This window comes from Paralichthys olivaceus, chromosome 9 (genome assembly GCF_024713975.1).
Source record: "Paralichthys olivaceus isolate ysfri-2021 chromosome 9, ASM2471397v2, whole genome shotgun sequence".
Taxonomy (NCBI): Eukaryota; Metazoa; Chordata; class Actinopteri; order Pleuronectiformes; family Paralichthyidae; genus Paralichthys; species Paralichthys olivaceus.
The window spans coordinates 19,490,578-19,511,709 of NC_091101.1; the positions used below are offsets into that span (position 1 = coordinate 19,490,578).

At 38.4% G+C, this 21,132-nt stretch overlaps 1 protein-coding gene across 13 annotated transcripts in view; it reads right to left on the reverse strand.

Annotated features, from left to right (window-relative positions):
• The window catches only part of diaph2 (diaphanous-related formin 2), a 323,897-nt gene that overhangs the window by 112,578 nt on the left and 190,187 nt on the right, over nt 1-21,132 (reverse strand). For all 13 annotated transcript variants that reach the window (XM_069531062.1, XM_069531060.1, XM_069531059.1 and 10 more), the window contains 3 exons: nt 13,201-13,302; nt 11,283-11,522; nt 5,872-6,001 (listed from right to left, as the gene is read on the reverse strand). In XM_069531062.1, the coding sequence (XP_069387163.1) occupies nt 5,872-6,001; nt 11,283-11,522; nt 13,201-13,302 (472 nt within the window). The remainder of the gene's footprint in view (nt 1-5,871; nt 6,002-11,282; nt 11,523-13,200; nt 13,303-21,132) is intronic.

The window sequence follows — 21,132 nt, forward strand, 5'->3', positions numbered from 1 at the left end:
CACGTTCACCTTCTTGCAATTTCCCACTTTATAAATTGCAATAAAGTTGAAATGCTGCACATTCGTAAGCCTCATATCACACCCCATTAACTCTCACGATTAAATGGCAAATGGAATTCCCATTGAGAATATTAATATGCACCTAAATCAGCTTGTCATTCAATTACTTCTGAGGGAGAATGGAAAAGTTTGACTACAAATCTAAGAAGGGGAATTTCACTGAGTGTGAAATTGATTATATATTTATTTATTTCATTTTTTTCCCCCCAGAGGTTGAGATGGTCTGTTGTTGGTACTGTTGGTGGTCACAGAGGTGCTTAGTGGCTGCTTATCACACAAAGAGCCCAACATAAGAACAGATCCATTAGTAACATTTAAACAAAGTGGCCAGACATCAAAATTGATGATGCAGCCTGTAGCAGCACACTGACAAACTAACGTAACATTGGTAGAGGTCAGGGGACCCGGGTGATCTCACACGTCACTTCCTCAAAGGAAGAAGTCAGCTGGTGACTGGGAAATACAAAATCAGTGGTAATACACATTGCTGGCTACTTCATTTCATACATGGTTACAAATGTTACAAATAAACATGCAGTTTATGTCTGGATGTTGAGATAATAGGAATAAAACTCTGGTGCCTGAAGCTCATTAGAAAAGGTCAAGGTGCTAAATAAAAATGTCACTGCAAACAAAGGTTTATTCATTTACATTTGATAACCATGAAATTCCCAATAATTATTCATAACAGCAAAGTGATGCAGATGTTTTTTAATGCCCCTTCGCTTCCCTTCTGTCCTGTTCTGCAGGGAAATGCGAATAGGGCTTAAAGTTACAACCTGGAAAAGCAGCAGACTGAGAAACTAAACTTAGTGTCTTGTCAGTCTATCGATCTCCTCTGCTGTGTGTAAGTAGCCCACTACTAAAGAATGGTACCTACACACAGCAAACAGCACTGCACATGCTTCAGGCATCTGTGACCTAAGTGAATGACATTTCTTTCTCTCTCTCTCTCTCTCTCTCTCTCTCTCTCTCTCTCTCTCTCTCTCTCACTTTGAATCAGACTTGAAATGAATTCACAACAAGCTTCAATGTGAAATATCAGCACGACAGAACAGACAACATGAAGTCATTCTGATAGAGACAGACAGTGACAAAACAGTCAAATTAAAATGTGCCGGGTTTCCAATCTGGCTGGTCCCAGGTCCTGGATTAAGCCCTGTCTGTCTCTCAAATATTTATATATGAGCACAGGTCAGTTTTACACAGACAGTTATATGACAGGAGCGTTAATCAGAGGCTGAATCAAATCATTTTCTGTAACTTGAAAGTATTGGATTTATTTTTCAAGAAAATAATGACATAAGGAAGTAATGGCATAATCACGTTTATGACTGCACCTTTGATGCAAACAGTAAAAGTTTCAGTTAATCATCTCCCCATTTCAATTACAATTTATGGTCTGTATGATTCAATAAAAAAATACATTTCTGAAAATTAAAAACCTTCAAAAATAGATTGAATTATGTGTTTATCTTATCAAATCGTGTTTCAAAATGTTTGAGATTGTGAAGTGAGAAAAATAGTCCCTCAGGGTGAAGAAAAAGTTAAGAATTAATTATTTCCTCTGCATCATTACTGCCTATATTAAGTATATAAAGCTGTAAAAAATATATATACTAATTTCACCTTGACATTAATTCTCAAGTTTCATTCAAAGACGAAAACAACTCACATTTCTGCATCTGTGCAGTAGTGCGAGAGTATTTGGTTAGAATGGTGTCCATTCTATTTCAAGCTTCGACAGCTGACTTCAGCGAGCAAGAGGGAACATCTTCTCAACCCAACGATTCGCTGCAACTCTATTGAAACCAAAAGACAAATGATCCTTTCTATGATCCTCCCCATCCAGAAAGTCATTTTGTCTACGTAATACAGAGCCGAGTACTGCTAGGAGTTTAAATGGGGAATGGGCACTGCTTTATTATGCTGCAGTGCCTTGAAATGAATGTGGATAATAGATATATTCACAGTGGTATTAATATCCTCAGAGCCCATCTTTTTTTTCTTCCCTCATTCTCCATTTTCTCTCTCACAGGCTCCAAAGTACTTTGCCCTTGGCTATGCCTTATACTAAATAGATTTATGAGAACATTTGTGTCATATTTCCTCTTTTTCCCGGATTGTCAAGACAGATTGTCACTGCACCACTGATTGAGTGGAATCACCACACAGACTTAGTTCCCATTGTCAAGCCCCACATATTCATCTCTGGGGGGGATTTAACAGGGCAAACGGGCCAATGGCACTTCTCCCAAGGCTTTGCACTCACTGCCCGGTCTTGCACTCTCATTACCTTAGCAACACACTACAACAGAGACATGTACATCCAGCCTCTGTGGAGTCTCAGAATCTGAGAATTTGAATCCATGTCAGTATTGACTACACAAAATATTGGGTGAGGAACAATAAGTTGAGGGGAAACACATTTTAAAGTTATGATCTGATGTTACGATCTTATGATCACCACCAAAATAAAACAAGTTAGCGGAACAGACGCGACGCTGTAAATGTGTCACAAGAATTTAGCTCTTTATGAAAGTTTGGGGATGAATTTCTGAACAGTCTTTTCTTTATTTATGTGTTAAGTCAGTTAAATAAGATTGCTCATGAAATTCAACAATAAAGTGCCGTCTGAAATCTGAAAATAAAGTCAAGAGGATCAATCAAGGTGGAGTAAATACACTATACCACATCAATTAAACACAGCAAGTCAATCTTTGGAAAGTCATTCAAATATCTCACAAGTCTGCCAGCAACCATGTTTTAAGCAGAGCCCATTTACTATGAATTAAATTACCTAATAATTGCATTTAACACAACAGATCAGCTTTTTATCCTCTATGCAGTGGAGATAGTGTGTGACCAGTTATTGTGGGGAAAAGACACTGAGATGACATGAAAGAGCATTTTAGATGCTCAGGAGGCCTGAGACTCTTTCAGCAACACCAACCTCCTTTAAATCCTTCACCTCACCATGATTTATCAGCAGAGATCCAAGATGACATGGTGTCAGAGGGGGCTAAAAAATCCTCTGATCAGAGTGTGATGGAGCTCACAATGAAGTTTGGAGTAGTTTGGATACAAAGACAATAATAAAGGGAAATTCGGTCTTGTACACAGGAATATATTTGATGTCTATGAGGGTTATCACAGTAATTTTATGACCACTACTAACCAATAGCCAAATTAATTCAGTGGGCCTACTTTATTATATATTATTACTATATAATATATATTTGTATTATTACAACGGCTACTCAATATGTATCTTTATTAAAGCACATGGTGTTTTGCTATTTGCTATTCAGGTTAAATGAGGACGGTCAAACTATTCACTTTGCCAAGACTGCACCGTAATCCAAATACATTTTCTCTTTTTAAATATATGGTATTTCATTTGGGCCAATGTATTAACAGTGGGATGTTCTTTAAAAAAAAAAAAAAAAAAAAAAAAATCTTTGCCCTTCTTCTTGTCCAGATCCTATCTGGAACATCTCCAGATTGCTGGCCCTGCCTCTTTACATAATCATGTGAATTTTAATCAAAACCGACCTTAATACAGATCATCTTTGATCATGGCTGAATCCTGGGAGAGAGGAAAACTCTCCTCAGGGAACATCTCAATGTGCTGGACTTAGTTATTGTTAACCTCCAGCTCCGTCAGGCCACTATCTGCTGCCAGGCAAGTCTATGGGCAAACTGATTTCTGATGGAATAAAATATACCATCATCTTACTTAGGGTAACCTAGTTTTTTGAAATGAAGAAAGATGAGAAAGATGTTCGTTATGCAATTTTCAAATCTAACTTGTATCAAATTCAATCAAGGTAAGTGGAAATGTCAAACCTTTTATTTGCAATAAACTACTCCAAACTTTTGTTGAGATATAACAAATACTGGGGTCCAAACATGAAGATAATATCAGATTGGCTGTTGGAGTCATCCATGAACAATTGCTTAACCACAACACTTCCAACTTGCCAGCAATACACATCTGTCTGCATTGATGATACATAGGAGGGCAGTAATAAATAAGAGTTAACAATAATCAGGCATGATCCTTTATTTAATTATTTGTAGGCTTGAGATGAACTACTATAGGAAAACTGTGTCAAGATCAGTACAATAGCAATGTGGCAATCCAGCTTCTTAGAGAAAATGTGCAACAGAGGAATGAACGTCGGAAGCTGTCCATCAAGGCAGTGAGAATCATGATTTTCCAGGGCAGTTATCCAGGCCTGATTACACTTATTAATGAAGTGTATTAATTGTCAAACCATTGCAGATGGCTGTTTGATTACATTTACCCCCCCCACACAAACACACACACACACGCACGAGCGCACACACACACCACTGTCAGTTTCCTTTTGAATCAACCTTTCCTCAACAATCCGCTCATTGTTGATGGAATGATTGGGCAACAGGTTTGTTAAAATGAAACTCACAATCCAAGAAAGCACAAACATATGGTGATTAGTTTCTTCACCAATGAGAGGATGAAATCAGTTTCTGTTAAAGCTTCAACTTTAAGCCTTGCATGTCTAATTTGGTTTTGAAGCAATTTTATTGTGTTGTTTTATTAATTACTTCATCTTCTCTATTATACAAATTGATTACAATCCATATTTTTCTTATGAAGCTCTGGAAGAGTGGTTGTTGCCATGATTACGGAGAATGGGTTTCAAAATAATAATATAACTGTGGAAAATTGCTCCACCAGAAACTTTAATGAAAACAAATTGGGGGAGGTTGAAGAGTGTATAAAAAAAACAGATTTATTTAACAGGAAAAAGCTTGTAAAGGATATTGAGTGAGTATTAAATAACTCTGTGATGCTCTACTGTTCTACAGGCGGTAAAAGCTTCACTAAGAGTAGAGCTAGGACAAGGACTCAAATCACTGTATTCCTATGTGATCTGCATCTAAGTAAATTTAATGACAGTGATTTTTAGAGGCTCCTGATTCTTCATCTTTCTTTAATCCCTTTGCTTCAACATGCTCAGGTAAGATGTATGGAGTGAAGGCACAGGGAAGAGAGGAGGAGGGTTTTTGTGCAGACATTTTGGTGTATTAGAACTTTCAATGTCTTTAAATGCAGAGAGGGAGTCTCAATGAAAATCCAGTTTAACTTTAGGTAAAGATCAATGAAACAAAGAAAGCAAGGTGAGCCCAAAGTAAACTTTGTTTTTCCTTTGAGGTTTTTTTGTTTTGCTAGAAACTTTTATTCACTGGCCTCAGTCAATTAACAGACTTACCCTTGAATTATTCATTTCCACGAAATGACAAAGTTGATATAATTCAACATTTGTTCATATAGACATCTAAATATACACAAAGCATTAAGACTATTCAGTCCACTTACACAATGGCTGGCAGCCTCAGTCAAGTGCATAATTAGTTGAATTAGATTAAATAACCAATTATGAGACTAAGACAGTAAATAAGCCTGCAGGGATTCCACCAAATGCTCGAAAATAGAATTAGAGTGGAATTAGTTTATTGACAGGCTGAATGACAGTGTGGTCAGACACACAACTCTATTCCTCTCACAGAGAGAGTGCTCGCTGTCGTCAAGGGATGAAACAGATTAAGTGTGGAAGTGTTGGAAATAAATTAAAACAGATATAATAAGGTTAAAAATGCATTGCACATGTTGATATAGCTGTATTGGCAGTTTGAGTAAAGACCTTAGCCTTTGACAGACTGTGTTCATCATCAGATGAGTCTGTCCCTGTAACTTTTTTAATGTGCATGTGGATGCTGTGATGTGTGATGGTCTCATGACATTAGGACACAGACACATACCTTTGCTGGCGTTCTCCACATGTTCCAGCTCATCTGGAAAACCCAAGATCTCCGGATGACTCTCTTCACACTTCTGAGCCAGGAAATGAAGAAGTGTTGTATTGTGACCGATGGATTTAGTGTCCCGCAGCTGAAAACAAAAAGAGAAAAGAATTATGTGACCCAATTCTTTATGGTAATTCACTTGTCAAATATACAACATAATGTTTTTTTCACAAGTCAGATAAATTATCTGAACAACCCATTTTAAAACAATATCCGGCTCAGTGAAGCCACATAGACATACAGTACTAACTACATTCAAATCAAAGTTAAAATGTATTAATAAAAAGCAGCAGACATTAAATGGAAAGAAAAGGTCAGACTGTCCTCTGATGATGATCGAAATCGATTGAATAATAGTGAGAATATTTAAAAATCTGGGATTTGGCCAAATAAGTAAATTAACAACATGTCTGGATTACCTCAATAACAAAACCAAAAATTGCTGTTAACTAAAATAATGACGCACATTTACACAATCATGAGAAAAACTCTGTCTGAATTAAAAAACTTTCTTTTGAAGTTGTACTACTAACTAGATTTATAAAGATCAATATTGGGTCAGGACCTAATGTGGAACAGGACACAGAGCTCGGAGGAGGCAACAGAGAAACCCTGATCCCCTTCAGTTTAAGAGCGGGAGACTGAAAGAGTAACTTTAATTCCCTTTATATGTGATACATTATACCTAACTAGTCTGAATGTATAACAAAAGCCTCTGTGCCTACCTGATGGCAACAACCATGGCCGCAAACAGATTCAAGAAGCAACTACAAAGAGTGCAGTACATGGCTACCAAGATAATTAGGGACTGCTTGTAATAGGTACTTCAGTCAATCTTCAGTAAGAGACTGGATGGAAACAAGAGTACATGAGACGGACATAAAATGGAACAGCACACTAATGGATCGTATTTCAGCTACCATTTAGGTATGACTTAACAAATACAAACATACGGTACATACACACATACGATTATACCTCTCTAATGAGAATGAAAGAACATTGAGGCAGAAAAGTTTAAATGTAAGTAGTGTACTGTGTTTGCCATGTGCACAGATGTGTGTGTCTGTGTGTGTGTGTGTGTGTGTGTGTGTGTGTGTGTGTGTGTGTGTTCACATCAGTGCATATGCAACTTGTTTCATATTCATTCCCCACCGTGATTGCCATGCTGTTCGAATGGCATGCTGGGAAAGCTAATTAGCACAACCCACCTCTGTGTGCTCATACTGATAATATCTGTGCTGTAAACAGCCTGCAGTTGGACATGCTCACACCTGTGCACATGCAACCACGTGTGTATGTGCTCCTTCAAACACACACACACTGGAGCATTAGTGAACTGAAACAATTACAGAAAGTCGGAGGCATATCACACACCAACACAAACACAAACTTTCATTAGATGAGGATCAATCATTTGCTCATGTTGGGTAATCACAATTTAATTTCATGGATTTTAAATTCTAATTCGTCTATTGTCATACCCCAGACTGTCATTACCAAACAAAAAAAAAGTGCCAGTATGTTGAATTTATCTGCAAACTAATATTGGTAGAATGTAATTAAGAGGGCGAACTGTGAGAAAGAGAAACATAAGACATTGTGAATGTTAATAAACAGTACATACTGACACAATTATTACACAGAACAATATATCCCGTATTTTTAGTGTGTAATATGTTCTTCATACAATGTTTTAATGATTCAGATACATAACTTGGACATGAACTGATCAACAGCCCAATCAGGGGAGGAGAATGTACGAACCGGGTTCATGCGTACAGTGGTTATAAGTGAAGAAACTCTGTGGCTTCAGATCATAAGCTAACCGATAGAATTACCTGATGAAACCAGATGTATACTGATATTGTTAGATGACTATCATTGACATAAAAGTCCATGTCCAAGTATTTATATTCACACAAACCCCTCAAATAGCTTTATCCACATCAGAAACATTTCATGAATTCTATTACAATGCTTTGTTATATATATGAAATACGTATTTTATGTTGATTGGGAAACTTGACATGGTCGGTTCAATGATCTTTTACAAGGTAACTATAGTCTGTTTATGGGAGTAGAAGATTTACAGTACTTTAATGGAAACAAGTGGTTTTAGTGGTGGAATATTCTGTTGAGGACCTCTTTAAGGGCAAGGAGAATCCTATATAAACCCCGGGGCAGTGATGTTATTTTCACAATGTTTTACATCAGGAATTTCAATCAATGCAGCTTTAGGGCATCGTGAGAACTGGACCAGTATCTGTGCACAGGTTGTATCCAGCAGGTCTGTGTGAAAGTCCTGGCCATTTTAATCCTTGACCATCACTCGTCCTACACATTTAAAAGTTTATGCTAAAAACTAAAAATGAAAGACACTTTTACTGTCTGAAACCTTAAGAGTCTCCTTAAACAGCTACATTATTTTTTTTACCTCTAATACTTTTTATTTAAAGATGACAATAGATCATGCCTTTTTACAGCTGTCATTTGTTTTACATGTTATTTTTTTAACGTGACAAAAGCTAGTCCTGAGAACAAATATACCCATTTAAATGAAATGTAAAAACATTGCTTCACTTCTGTTGCTGACAGCGAATTCCTGGCAGTTATATCATTCAATCTTTCACAAAATTAATTGCCTTGAGGTGGTATTATTCCAAATCCCAAACCAGTAAGTACAATACATCGAGCATTTAGAACGGCAAGGTAGTGTCGATTACCAGCCAACAAATGTCCACTTACATTTCTATTTACAAAATAAAAAACTCAATTTAACTTCTACAGACGGACCTAAAGCACACAACGGACACATGCAATATAATTAGTATACTGTATAAGAAGAGGGCACAGTTCATTTCAATACGCTTGAATAAATCATATCAAATACATACACGAGGCAAATGGTGTGAATAAAAAGGAACACAGCGATGCTACTACATCCCAATTACAAAAGTATGGGCTGAGGGCATTAATTGTATCGTAATTGTATCGGTAATTGTCACAGTCATTTCAACAGTGGTTATATTACAAGGTCACACAGACGCTGGGTAGAGGAGGCCTTCTCAACAACTCAAGTACCTTTTACACAGCCGAGTCAGTTGAACTGAAATTGAACACAACTCAATGTCATGTGTTCTCGATTTATTAAGGAGAGCCAATGCAAGTGGTATGGAAGGGTTAAGGCCAAAGAGAATCATTATTTCATTGTTTTTGAGCTGCAGACAGTTGAATGTTTTTATCAAATTCCTTCCTGAACAGTCTCTTCTATTCTCCTGAACTTTCATGCTTATGTTTAAGCTTTTACTTTGTCTCCTTATAGCGCATGCATTATGAAAAAAACCCCACAAAAAAACAGACATTTCTGAAAAATGGAATGTCCTTTTTTTGAATTAATCATCCCCATCATGTTTTTTCTAAGATCTTTATCAGACGCGTCAAGACATGAAATCCACATTTCACCAGTGTTCTCGTAAAGCCTGACTGGGTGTTCAGCTGAAAGAATATATTTGACCAAGGAGGCTCCCAGGAGATGTCTGTGTCCTTGCCAGGACAAGGGGCTGTAGTGGAGGGCTGAAGGCAGAGAAGGGTCAACCCGTGCCCGTCCCCTTGCAGCTCTTTCCCATCATCTACCTGCTCCTCCCTGATGAGCCCATTAGGTACCCGCGACCTGACACCCAGGGGGCCATTTACTTGATTGACTAAAGTGAGAAAGCAGACTTTTTTTCTTGTCCATCAATAATGGCCCAATCAGCCCCCTGAGGCGTTACCAGGCTCTACACTGACACTCCACACTGATTCAGTCAGCTCGCAGGAATACCAAAGGCACACTGGATTCACAATACAGTCCCTTTTTTCACATGGACCACAAGTATTGGCTTCAAATACTTGTGTATGGCAGTGGCTTATGGCAGTTACAACAGGGTTTTCACATTTGATCTATTACTTTTCTATTTTTAATAGCACTGCTTCAAAAGAGTCTTAGGATAGAGACAATGAAAAAAGAGTTTCAAGTTTTTCACACTGGCTGCTTATAAGATGGATTATGCAACTTATTTTACTTGTTAATTCCCACTGTTTGATTGGCAACCACAGGCTGTGCTGGGAGAAGGCTTCCTCCAGCTTCAGCATCCCCACGACTCCTGAAAACACTGTAGACTGCTCAATAAACATCCTCATCAGTTTTATCACCCATTAGATAAGATATTGAAAAAGCTTTGACTAGTCTACAGAACCACGTGGTGGCAAAGCTACTTGAAAGGGACAATATAACAAAAGGGAATGTTCAGCTGTCATTAATATTGTTATTTTTTTCACATTGCCAGTTTGGTAGATGTGCTGGTGTTGCCAGATTTTTATCCTCCAAATAGTCATCGTTAAGTTGTTGAACATTCAGGGAAATATGGTTGATGGTGTATTTATTTATGAGCTAGGGTTTCCTTTTTTCCCCAGAGACATCAAAGAAACCTTTCAAAAAAATGAATTTTTAAAAGTATGTTTATACACTTTAAATACCCGACAAAAGTATAAACACTCATGTTTATGCTCTAATTATTTAGGCTTGTTTCTCTCATATTTCAAATTTACATTTGTTCCAATCTGCAGTGTTAAACACTTTTCCATCCACCTGACAGGGGTGGCATAGATGCTGATCAAGTCAGTGTCCACAGAACTGAATGTCCATCATTCAACTATCAGATGTCCAAGAAGATGTTGGCAGCTCTGCGAACTGTCTGCATGCCCACCGACCACGTGTCACCATGGCCCCACACGATTCACACCAGATACTTAGCTGTAAAATCACTAAACTGACTCTCATGCTGTTCACTTGTTTGTACGTCTACTCCACATGGAAACTTTCAACACATTTTGTCGGTAGTTTTGTTAAATTATTGCTGAATAAACTATACAGTTTCTGATTTGCAATATAATTTCTAAAACTTAAAATGTTAACATATCACATGTTGTTTTCATATTAATATTAAAAGTGTATATATAAAAAATATATGTACTTTAAAACCGTAACTTTAACAACTTGTTTTTGTTGTGACATGACTAAGACTTACAAGTGCTGCCTTCGTTGTCTTTAGTTCCACACCTCATGTCATGAAAGTTAATCATTGATTGTTGATTAACCAGATAAATTGGGTGGTGTCAGTGAGTTTGCATTGGTATTTGGAAATGTGCACACTGGTTTATAGAAATATAAACCCACAACCACCCCACCAGCTGGACGCAGCAGAGTTAGATGACGACAACCTAAAATCACATCACACTTTAAGGATCTGATTGCTCACTACCGTCACTTCGTGCTTCATACATTTGAACAACATACTTTTCCTGTGTGCTTTTTGACGTGTTACCTTGCAGAGGAAACTGATGTTGAAACCAAACGTCTGAGCATTCCTTGATCCTGCGTTCATGTAATTGCCGACCAGCAACACCAACTCCAGGAGCTTGCTGAAGCTGTCGCTCTTCTTCACCTCCTCACAGGCAAACGTCACATTCATAATATCTGGTCGGATGTTGTTCACCTGCTCCTCAAACGTCAGCTTGAACAGAATGCCGTTGAGACGTGGCCGAAGCAGCTTTACTGAACTCATCTGAAGAGATTACAAAAGAGAAATGGATTATGTTATTAGTTAGTATTGTTCACTGTATAGACAAATGACAAAAGTATTCAGCCATTTAGAGATTTTATTTTTATCTCCTCCAAGTTCTATTTACATTTCTGTTTGTTTGTCTTTGTCAACAGGAAAAGGAAGGTTTGGTGTGGATAAAAAAACAGACAGAACCTCCATGTTAATTCCCCAGTGTAAATACCGCTGTGACAAGTTTTAATGACGTGAAAATCAACTACCCTATTTAGCAAATGGGATTAACCTGTTTCCTGACTTCTACATGGACAAAGGAAGCACCCATTAAACAGATTTGTCATAAATAAATAATTTTACAGCTCCAATCAATACTTGTGGGCTTTGGCGTGGAATAACTGAAGCCACAGAAAAAGGAGGGAAATGAGAAAATATGGCAATGGAAACGGGAGGGAATTAAAACAAATAGGGCTTTGAGTGTAAGATATGTGGCAGAGCAGCAGCCACTGACAAATTCTACACATTGCTGCATAATCCGCTGCTTGGAGGCAACTTCCAAAGTAGAGACCAACTCCCCCAAACCTACATTCCCACCCACCTCAATTCATTGCATGTACACACACACAAGCACACACCACAGACTCCTCCCTCCCCCCTCACTTGAATTGTTTATATACAATAAGGAGAAATCACAATGAAAGCAAGCACGCTGATGACAGCTCAGGCAGAGAAAAGCTTGAACATGGCTTATTTCCCAAGGGAACTTAATAGCTCTGCATTGAGGAGCTACTTCATCAGTAGTGAATTATATGGTCACAACATGGGTGAGATCATGAGTGAAACTGGCACCAACTGCTTCATAACATCTGCTTACTCAGGCGACACAGTCTGTAACTAGTACAGAGAAACACTTAGGGGATGGGGAATATCTCTGATCCTTGAACCTGACTGAACATTTCTGTGATCTTATTGTGAAGCTTCAAAAATACACTTTTAACAGTTTTCAGTAGTCTGACAAAAAAAAACAAAAAAACAGCTTGATGAGGTACCAGAAAGTTTGACTAGGCAAAAAAACTTTCATGTGGTTAAATCAAATACATATACCCAACAACTTTTACATACACACTTACTGTAATTACCTGCTAATACTTAAAAACTACTTCTGATGACTGAAAATAAAGCTGTCTTTATTATAGCTATGACTATGAATATATTATTTATCCTTCCTATGCACAAGTTGGGACTGATTATTGTCAATCAATGAGAGGATGAGTATACACTATCAAGACAGCTGACTACAGCAGCATTCTTTTCAAAGAACTCTGATACAAACAGGATTCATCGCCTTAGGGGATGATTTTTATCGTGGGACAAGATTGACATCTGAAGTCAAAAAATGGCACTCACTGAGTTCCCAATACTGAATCCTAATCAAAAGTGATTGACCTTCTCTTTGCCTGCCTTAAAAGTACTTCCTTTTTAATCATAGCCTCTGTCATTTGGAACTTTGGTTACACATTTTCTTCTTCTGTTTTTCTTTTCATCGAAAATGCCCTTTACACAGTTCGTGTCATTTTAATTAAACATAACTTCAACTCTTGGGTATGCATCCCTAAAAATTGTGAGACATTTGGGGAATTCATGGTCCTACCTTAACCACTGTTCAGTCTAAGGAAATTATACTCACCACAATGCCGAACTGCTCCGACTCCACTAGCTCTTCGTATTCACCCTTTAGTTCCGCCAGTGCATTCAGCTCTTTCTGCTCTGGCAGGTTCTTTATCAGGTTCTACAAATGGGAGAGCGAGCGTACGTACACACACACACACACACACACACACACACAGAGAGAGAGAGAGAGAGAAGAAGTGCTACTGTTAATGCAAATAAAAAATTTTGTCCACGTCAGGATAAAAATCACCTCATGGACAAGGATGACAGGGTATCTTTCACAGGAGAAGGAGAAAAGAGTCAATTTCAGCAAAGAGTGAAGCTGCTGAGAGTGTTGCTGTTCAAATTACCTGGTTGGCTAATTGTTTGAATATTATTTGAGTATAACAGTTTATCATTATCAGACAGTACAACCATTACAAGTATTCAAATGGAAGGATCTTCGTTGGTTTGTTGTGATTTTCTCCTTTGAGTTGTAAACCAGTCAAAACAAAACATTTTTCATTCCATATATTAATATCTTCATGAGACAGGATTAGAGTCATACTGCACATACATTTGGTAGCAGAGTGAGCAGATAAGGTCACAAAACCACCGTTGGCTCTTTACTGTGACAGTAGTGGCCCTTAGCCAATTACTGAACATGTCAGGGATCGTCAGATAATTGACCTTCTACTGCATAATCCACATCACCTTGCAACTGCCTTAGAAATACATGTAACTGGTTTGCCATTACTTTGCTTTTCTGTTTTAAGTTGCCCTAATGGAAACAGTGAAAAAGACTTGGTGCTGATGTTGGTGAGGTGGAAGATTAGGCCTGAGATGAGGAAGACAATGGGAGGGGCTGTTTTTCTGAAAATGTTAATTGTTTGTGTTAAGGTCAGCCTGGTTAATAAACTTTAACACATTGACTTTTCCCCTCTTTTTCTCGGAGGGGAGAGAAGAAGAAGATGTGCCCTTTCCAGGTCTTCACACAGCTTCCTTCATCATTAGTTCCCGAATATATCCAGCGGGAGCAGACTGGCGAAGGGGCACATTGGCAGATGGAAGCCAGACAGGGAAAACAGAAAGCAGACAGAGCTACTAGGCCACGGGTCTGACTGACCACTTTATAGACCTCAGCAGTCATCACGGGCACCACAGCCATAGTCTACTGCCCACTAATGATGACATCTCTGTCCTTCCCTCAGGGAACTCAGCCATATAAAAACTAAGCCATAATGCCGGGGTAGCATTCCTGCTTAGGCGGGAGCCATTATATCAAATGTTGCATGCTTTTTCTGAGGCCCCAATTAGGGTCTGCAGCAAGCAGTGGTGCCCTGATAATGAATGTCTTTGATCATATCAGCAGAAGCAGAAAATATGGTTGATTTTAAATAAATAAATAAATAAAAATATTAGTGTAATTGGAATTGTATGTTTGAGCTAGATGATGATGGGACATATCTTTATTTTTTTCTCCCTTTTGGGTAAGAGCAATGGAGTGTACGTTTTAGTGGAGTTCATCTTGGCATGGTACAGAAAAGAAGGAACTGTGTCCTCGATAGAGTCTTCACAATAGATTCACTGTTGGTGAATGTATTCCAGCAAACGACAGACAACGCAGCTACACCTGCTCCAAAATGCACTGGTGACAGAAGTGATGGGGGAGGAGAGCAGCGGTACTGAGGTACGTCTGATACCATCAGTCATTAGTCAAACCAAATTAAAACCACACTTATCTGAAACAAGAACATCTGATCACACATGTCAGTGTGATGAGAGCTACCTACAATTACTTACATAAAAATATATTAATCTAATTAGCGACCCATACTGCACCAGCCATGAGGAGGTGATTTTTCTTAATAGAAAGTCACTGACTCAAGCCCATTGGTCTGGTCTGTTCTTCTTCTGTGAATTTGTGCTCATCTGTGACTTTTTTCATGGAGAAATCCATTGTGATACAGTTTAAAAGTATACATACACACATAACTTAGAATAATCACTGGGTTTCCAAAGTAGAGACCTTCATTTTCTGAGTGGACTTGATATTATGAAGGAAATTAAATTATTCTACAACATTTCAACATGCAGCAGTTGAGTTCAAACCACACAAAGCAAGAAAGACAGGGCTCTGAAAAATCAAATCCACCTTGTGCTTGTCATTTCATTTGTCTGTCATCTTGTTAATTATCAGAAACCCCACGGAGCACAATTGACACAAAGGCAGCACCATATGTGAAGCTATGTGTGAGTCTTGGTGATGATGCTGGGCCAGACTCCGCACCACAGGCCACCAGACACACACAGCAGTCTGGGAGAGATTACTGGAAGTATGCTAGCGACGCTACACATTCATTTACCGCCTTGAGCGAAGATGAAGGCACTACATATCAGCACACGTGCCAAGATCGGCTATCCATGAACAAAATGGCAAACAGCAACAGCAGAATTTGGATGTTCGGGTAAAAACCTCATAAACTACCGAGTATATCCTTGTCGAAAATAAAAATAAACTGCCGGCTGAGCAAGAAAAACAATGAATACATTTAATACCTGGTAAATATGTTAAAGTATAAATTTGCTTAAAGACCTTTATGATGAATTGTTGAGATTTGAGTGGGAAATGAGGCTGTTTCACTGCCCTGCTTATGTCCTATTTCAGATACAATGATTTGATGAACTCTATTCTTTGAATCAGTCTCTGACCGTACAAGTAAGAAATACCTTCAACACAGGTTTAGAAAATGTCCCTCACATTTCTTTGTTCTGTCTTTCTTGTCACGTATCATTAGAAAACTTACAGTGTAAAAGTTTCCAGTCAAAATGTGTAACTGTCTACATGAATTTCTTTTCAGAAGAAAGTCCTTCAGTAGGTGTTTTTTTCTCAGAAATGAGCAGCGGTTATGGCTTTCATTGATAGATTTATTGTTCCTCTGCTGACTGTCACAGTTTCAAAAGCTTTTCACAGCTCCAGTCATCTATATTTCTATGTATATTTTTATCTGACTCTCAAAAATCTATGGTGTGATCTTGGATATGCGTCCCCTGCCTGTTCTGTTTGATAAATCAGAATTCAGAATCATTTAAAATTTGTCAGGTAGAGTGGAAATCCAAGAACACAATCAAAATCAAAGCCCAATTAATTTCCATCAGTGTGAAATTAAGTGAATACCAGTCAAATTGTAGTCTTATTCAATTGAAAGAATAATCACAACACAGGGATTGCTTTGGTTAATATTATGCTAAAACAGATTAGGATTAGGATATCATTGCACACAATACTAAATATATTTATTGGAGATTTACAGTAAGTGGATTTATTCAAGGACTCATGAAGCCTCACAACAATGTTACTGGCGTCCTTTTCCCCCTCACATTCACTCAAAACTGTATTTCTTTTTTGGTGTGTTAAATATTGACAAAAAAGTTCCTCTGCTGCTACACACGCTGAAAGGTCTGCACTTGAGGAATGGAAGCAGTTGGGAGGGTAAAGAAGAGTGTTAAAGTAATGAGATACAGGTTACGGTTCACTAAACATTTGTAGAGGATGGCAGTATCTTCAGGGCTTTCACTTCCACACTTTGATCTCTGCTGCTGTCAACCAGCTTCCAGTGAATCAACTTCACAGTTTCAAGGCATCTGCGAACCCATGCCAAGCTAAAAGGGTGGTATTAGGCATCAACTTAACCACAGAGTTTACAGTGATGCATGCTCGTACAAACATCAGGCGCTGACGATGATGATGATGATGGACATGTTTCTTTCTGTCTCCTTTCCTTAGGCTGATTTACATTAAGCACCTTGTGGAATATACATTAGAGGATAGATAAGTACATTCTAAACTGAAATTACAGAGAAACCTTAAAATTCAGTTTGAGAATTTAATTTAATTAAAAAAGCTGATGCAGCAATAATATCGATGCTGGGTAAAGAAGAGACGCCCATACTGTTTGATATGAGGCTCACATCAAAGACAGAAGAGGAGCAATTTATGTCATGTGTTTGACTGATTAGATTTTCTCCTCAATTGTGGGGGAACCAGAAATGCAGTGTTCTCTCCTCCCTGACACCTTAGCTAGCTCCCGACCTGGCTCATGGCAAATCAGTTTCAAAAAAGACATAATGAGCAATTTCATAAGTGTATTTTCTCTCTCAGAACTAAGAGTCAAGACAGGAAAAATAAGGATCTTCACACGGTACTTTGTGGGTGACAGAATCTATCTCCAACAAAAGGTTACAACTACTGCAAACTGAATTTGTGGAACAAAGGCTATGAAGTTGTTTTTGTGTACCAGGATAGCGACTGTTTTGACAGACAGTGCCCAGTAAAGTGCAGTGTGCTGCCTTGGATGTATATTTTCAGTTTATAGACTTTCAAAGAAAAACGTTTAAAAACTTATTTGAACTCATATGTAATGTGCTCTTAAACCATTAAGCCAAATGGCAGAGGAGTTAAGTTAAGAGAAAAAACAAACTGCAAATCTTGTCTCAAAGGTAAAAATGTTAAACAATGAACATGCCGTCGTGCAGGATGTCTTAGAGAATCCGCACCCTGCCAAACCACACAAACCCCTCAAATCTCACTGTGAGCAAAGCTACAGTGACAGACTGACGGGCAACAAACTGCGTGTGACAGATTCTTAAATCGCATTAAACTAAATGAGAAATGCAGTTTGAAAGAAAGACAAACAGTGAGAGAAGGAGAGATAGAGGGGGGAGGGATTAATTTCAGGGTTGGGGCTGGAAAACCTGACAGACTTAGTGTGACATTAAATTTGTCTTTTAGAAAGAAATATGGAGCATTTTTTTAATGTGCACACCTGAGCACTTGCATTTACTATGAAAGGTGTGAAGCAAGATTAAAAGGGAAATTAACAAGGCGCATAGAGGGTTCATATTGAGAAAAAAAGAGATAAGCACAGACACAAATTTAAGAGAGAGACGAGAACTGAGACAACAGGTGATAAACAAAATGTTTCTAAAAGCCTAAAAGCCTGATCCACTCTCACCTGAATGTGTTATGAACCCTAAGTACTTAAGAATACATTTGATCATTAACGTGTCAGATATAACTCCTATACGTAAAACGTCTGCTAAAAGAGAAACAGGAGAAAGAAATTAACTTTAGTGCATCAAAGCTCTCCTACACAGGTGGTATATACACAGGTGAATTTATATAAAATGATTACAGCCTTGTGGATGTTTGCAGTTTACATCCATGTCTGTTCATAGTATATGTAATGTGGACTTTGTATGTTCTTGACCTTTGACCACAACATTCTAATTCTATCATTCACGAGTCACAGTGAACATTTGTGCCAAATTTGGGGAAATCACCTTAAAGCATCCCGGAGATGCTGCTGTTGAAAATATTTTGACCTTTGACCTCGCAATTCTACTCAGATCATCCCTGAATGTAAGTGAACGTTTGGTCCAGATGTAATGATATTTCTCTCTGGGTATATCTGAGAAATAGTGTTGCACAGAGTCCTTCACATTTGACCACCAAAGTCTTCACAGTTCAACTTTTAGTCCACGTTACGTAATTTAAAGAAAATCTCTCAAGGTGTATTTACCATAATGTGTTTACAAGAGTAGGACGGACTGATGGAAGAATGGACAACCTGAAAACATAATGTCTTCAGCTACAGCTGTCGCAAGTGTGGAGGCATAAAAAGAGGGGAGCTAGCCGTAATAGTAGTTTATTTGTTTGTGGAGTCTCCTGTCTGAGAGTGTCTCTGTGACTGATGTCCCGTCTGTCACAGAAACAAAGACACTCAATTGCACAGTGAAAATAGAAAACTAATCTTGACTCTGTGGAGAAAATACAGCACCCAGTGTACCTTAGGAAAAGATACATGGAGTCCATCTAATCAAAATTAAACTGCACATGCATGCCGGCACACACACTCGTGCATGTGACCGTGACTATGCAGGTTTTTGATCAATATTCAGCCTGAGGAAACCGTGCCTGGCCTGGACCCTGTGGTTAGAGATCAGCAGCATGGTGATGATCAGTGAAAAGTACTTCTAGCCTGGCCATCAATTTCTGAGGCACATTTTAAATTGCAACAAGCATATCTTCCCTTGTTCCTGCCTTTACTTTGTTTATTCACCACTTTTCTGTCACATTTTCTCAGCCCTCCAAAATCAGCATAATTTCACATTTCATTGTTAAATTAGCATTTGATGCAGAAGAGAGTTATGTGCTGTGTGCCAAAATAAACCAAAATTAAGCCCAAGGGGGACCCCCGGTTCTCCTGCTTAAGCTCTAATCCAACAGACGCAATGCAAAGCCATACTTATCGCCTTGCCCCACATGTGCACTTTTACACCATGCAAATGATGCCCAGCAATGTGCCACGGTGCTACAATCACCTGTTGTTCGGCAGAGAACAAAGGCTGGCATGGGCACCGTCAGACCCTGCAGCCAGTAGGCTACCACATGGAATGAAGGGTCCATGCATATGGATGAGCATCGTCGTGATCCGGGTGATTGACAAGACGAATAAACAATAATAACAAGCAAGGCTAGTTCGAAAGAGTCCTGTGAGGCCTGGAGGAGAGGTTGTTGCCATGGCGAGGTGATGAGAAGTAGTGCAAATCCGAACACTGATAACCCTGGTGTTTACTGCGAGACAACCTCGTCAGTGTGTGCTTAGCTGCAATATACAGAACTTTCAGGGAGTATTCTCTATATCACATTATTTATTTTAAGTTGCAACCTTAAAATAAAAAAATATATATTTCTCTCCCCAATGAAATTACACTCAGCGCCGTATAATGAGTGGTCTAACCCAACAATAGCTCCATAAACCCTGTTATAAAGTGACTTTACACATTAACAGATGCTGTGACATTAATTCCTGTTCGATTGCAATACTTTTGCAGCATTGCATCATGTTGACTTACCACACATTTTCATGATAAATCAAAATGTGTTGCATCCTCATCCAGCTTATTCTAAATAATTAACATTACAATGTTCTCTACTGTTTATTGAAAACCTCAAGTGCTAAAAAATGTCACATCTACTCAGACATGCTACGTTTCAATAGTAGAGACACTGGACACTTGCCTGCACTTTTTTGATATTCTTACTGGTGCATTTACACACAACATAGAACAATGCTAATTACAAATGAAGAACAGCAGAGCAGTGTTAGTCATTAGCCTTTCCTTTTGAAAAGTAGATGGGCTAATATAAAATACATTGGCAGACATTAAAGATTAAGAAGCCACTCTGATATTCTGCAAAACAAGCCCCCAGGGCCGTATCATCTGCTGACAAGAGTTAGTTAACCGCACACACCAGAAACTGGGTGTGCTTAAACATTTAGTGATGATTCTCTCATTTCATGCAGCGAGATCACACGACATGTCCTGGATACTGGTGCTAAGAGAGAGCTGCTCTGGAGTAGTCTACTAAACAGTTCTTGATGTGTGTGATCTCTCCCTGTATGTGTGTATCTATGTCTTTCTTCTGTCAGTTCTTGCTCCCTCTTCTGCCAAATAGAAATGGCCCAGACAACCTTGGGCTTGTGGGTCTGACCTTGTAGATAATTCTAATCTTGGTTTTCCACTGTGCAACACAACATTATAGCTACTAAACAAAGAAGTAATTTACCAAACAGCCTGAAGGCATGGGATGGATTTTGGTCATTTTAAATAGGAGTCTAAATTGAAATAATTTAAACTTGTGTATTTGGATCTAACATTTGAAATTAAGAGGCCAAATGAATGGAAAACACCAAACACAACCATTTTTGATTATGCATTAGCTCTAGTATACTGACATCAATGTACTGATGAGCTTTGATGAGACGTGGAATTAGAAATGAGCAGGGAGTGGACATCAAAAGAACACTGCTGAACTCTAAACTATAAGGAGAGTGCAGGAGAAACTGTTCAGAAAATCTGATTAGACCTTTAAAATCTAATATCGGCTTGGCCAGAAGAGAGT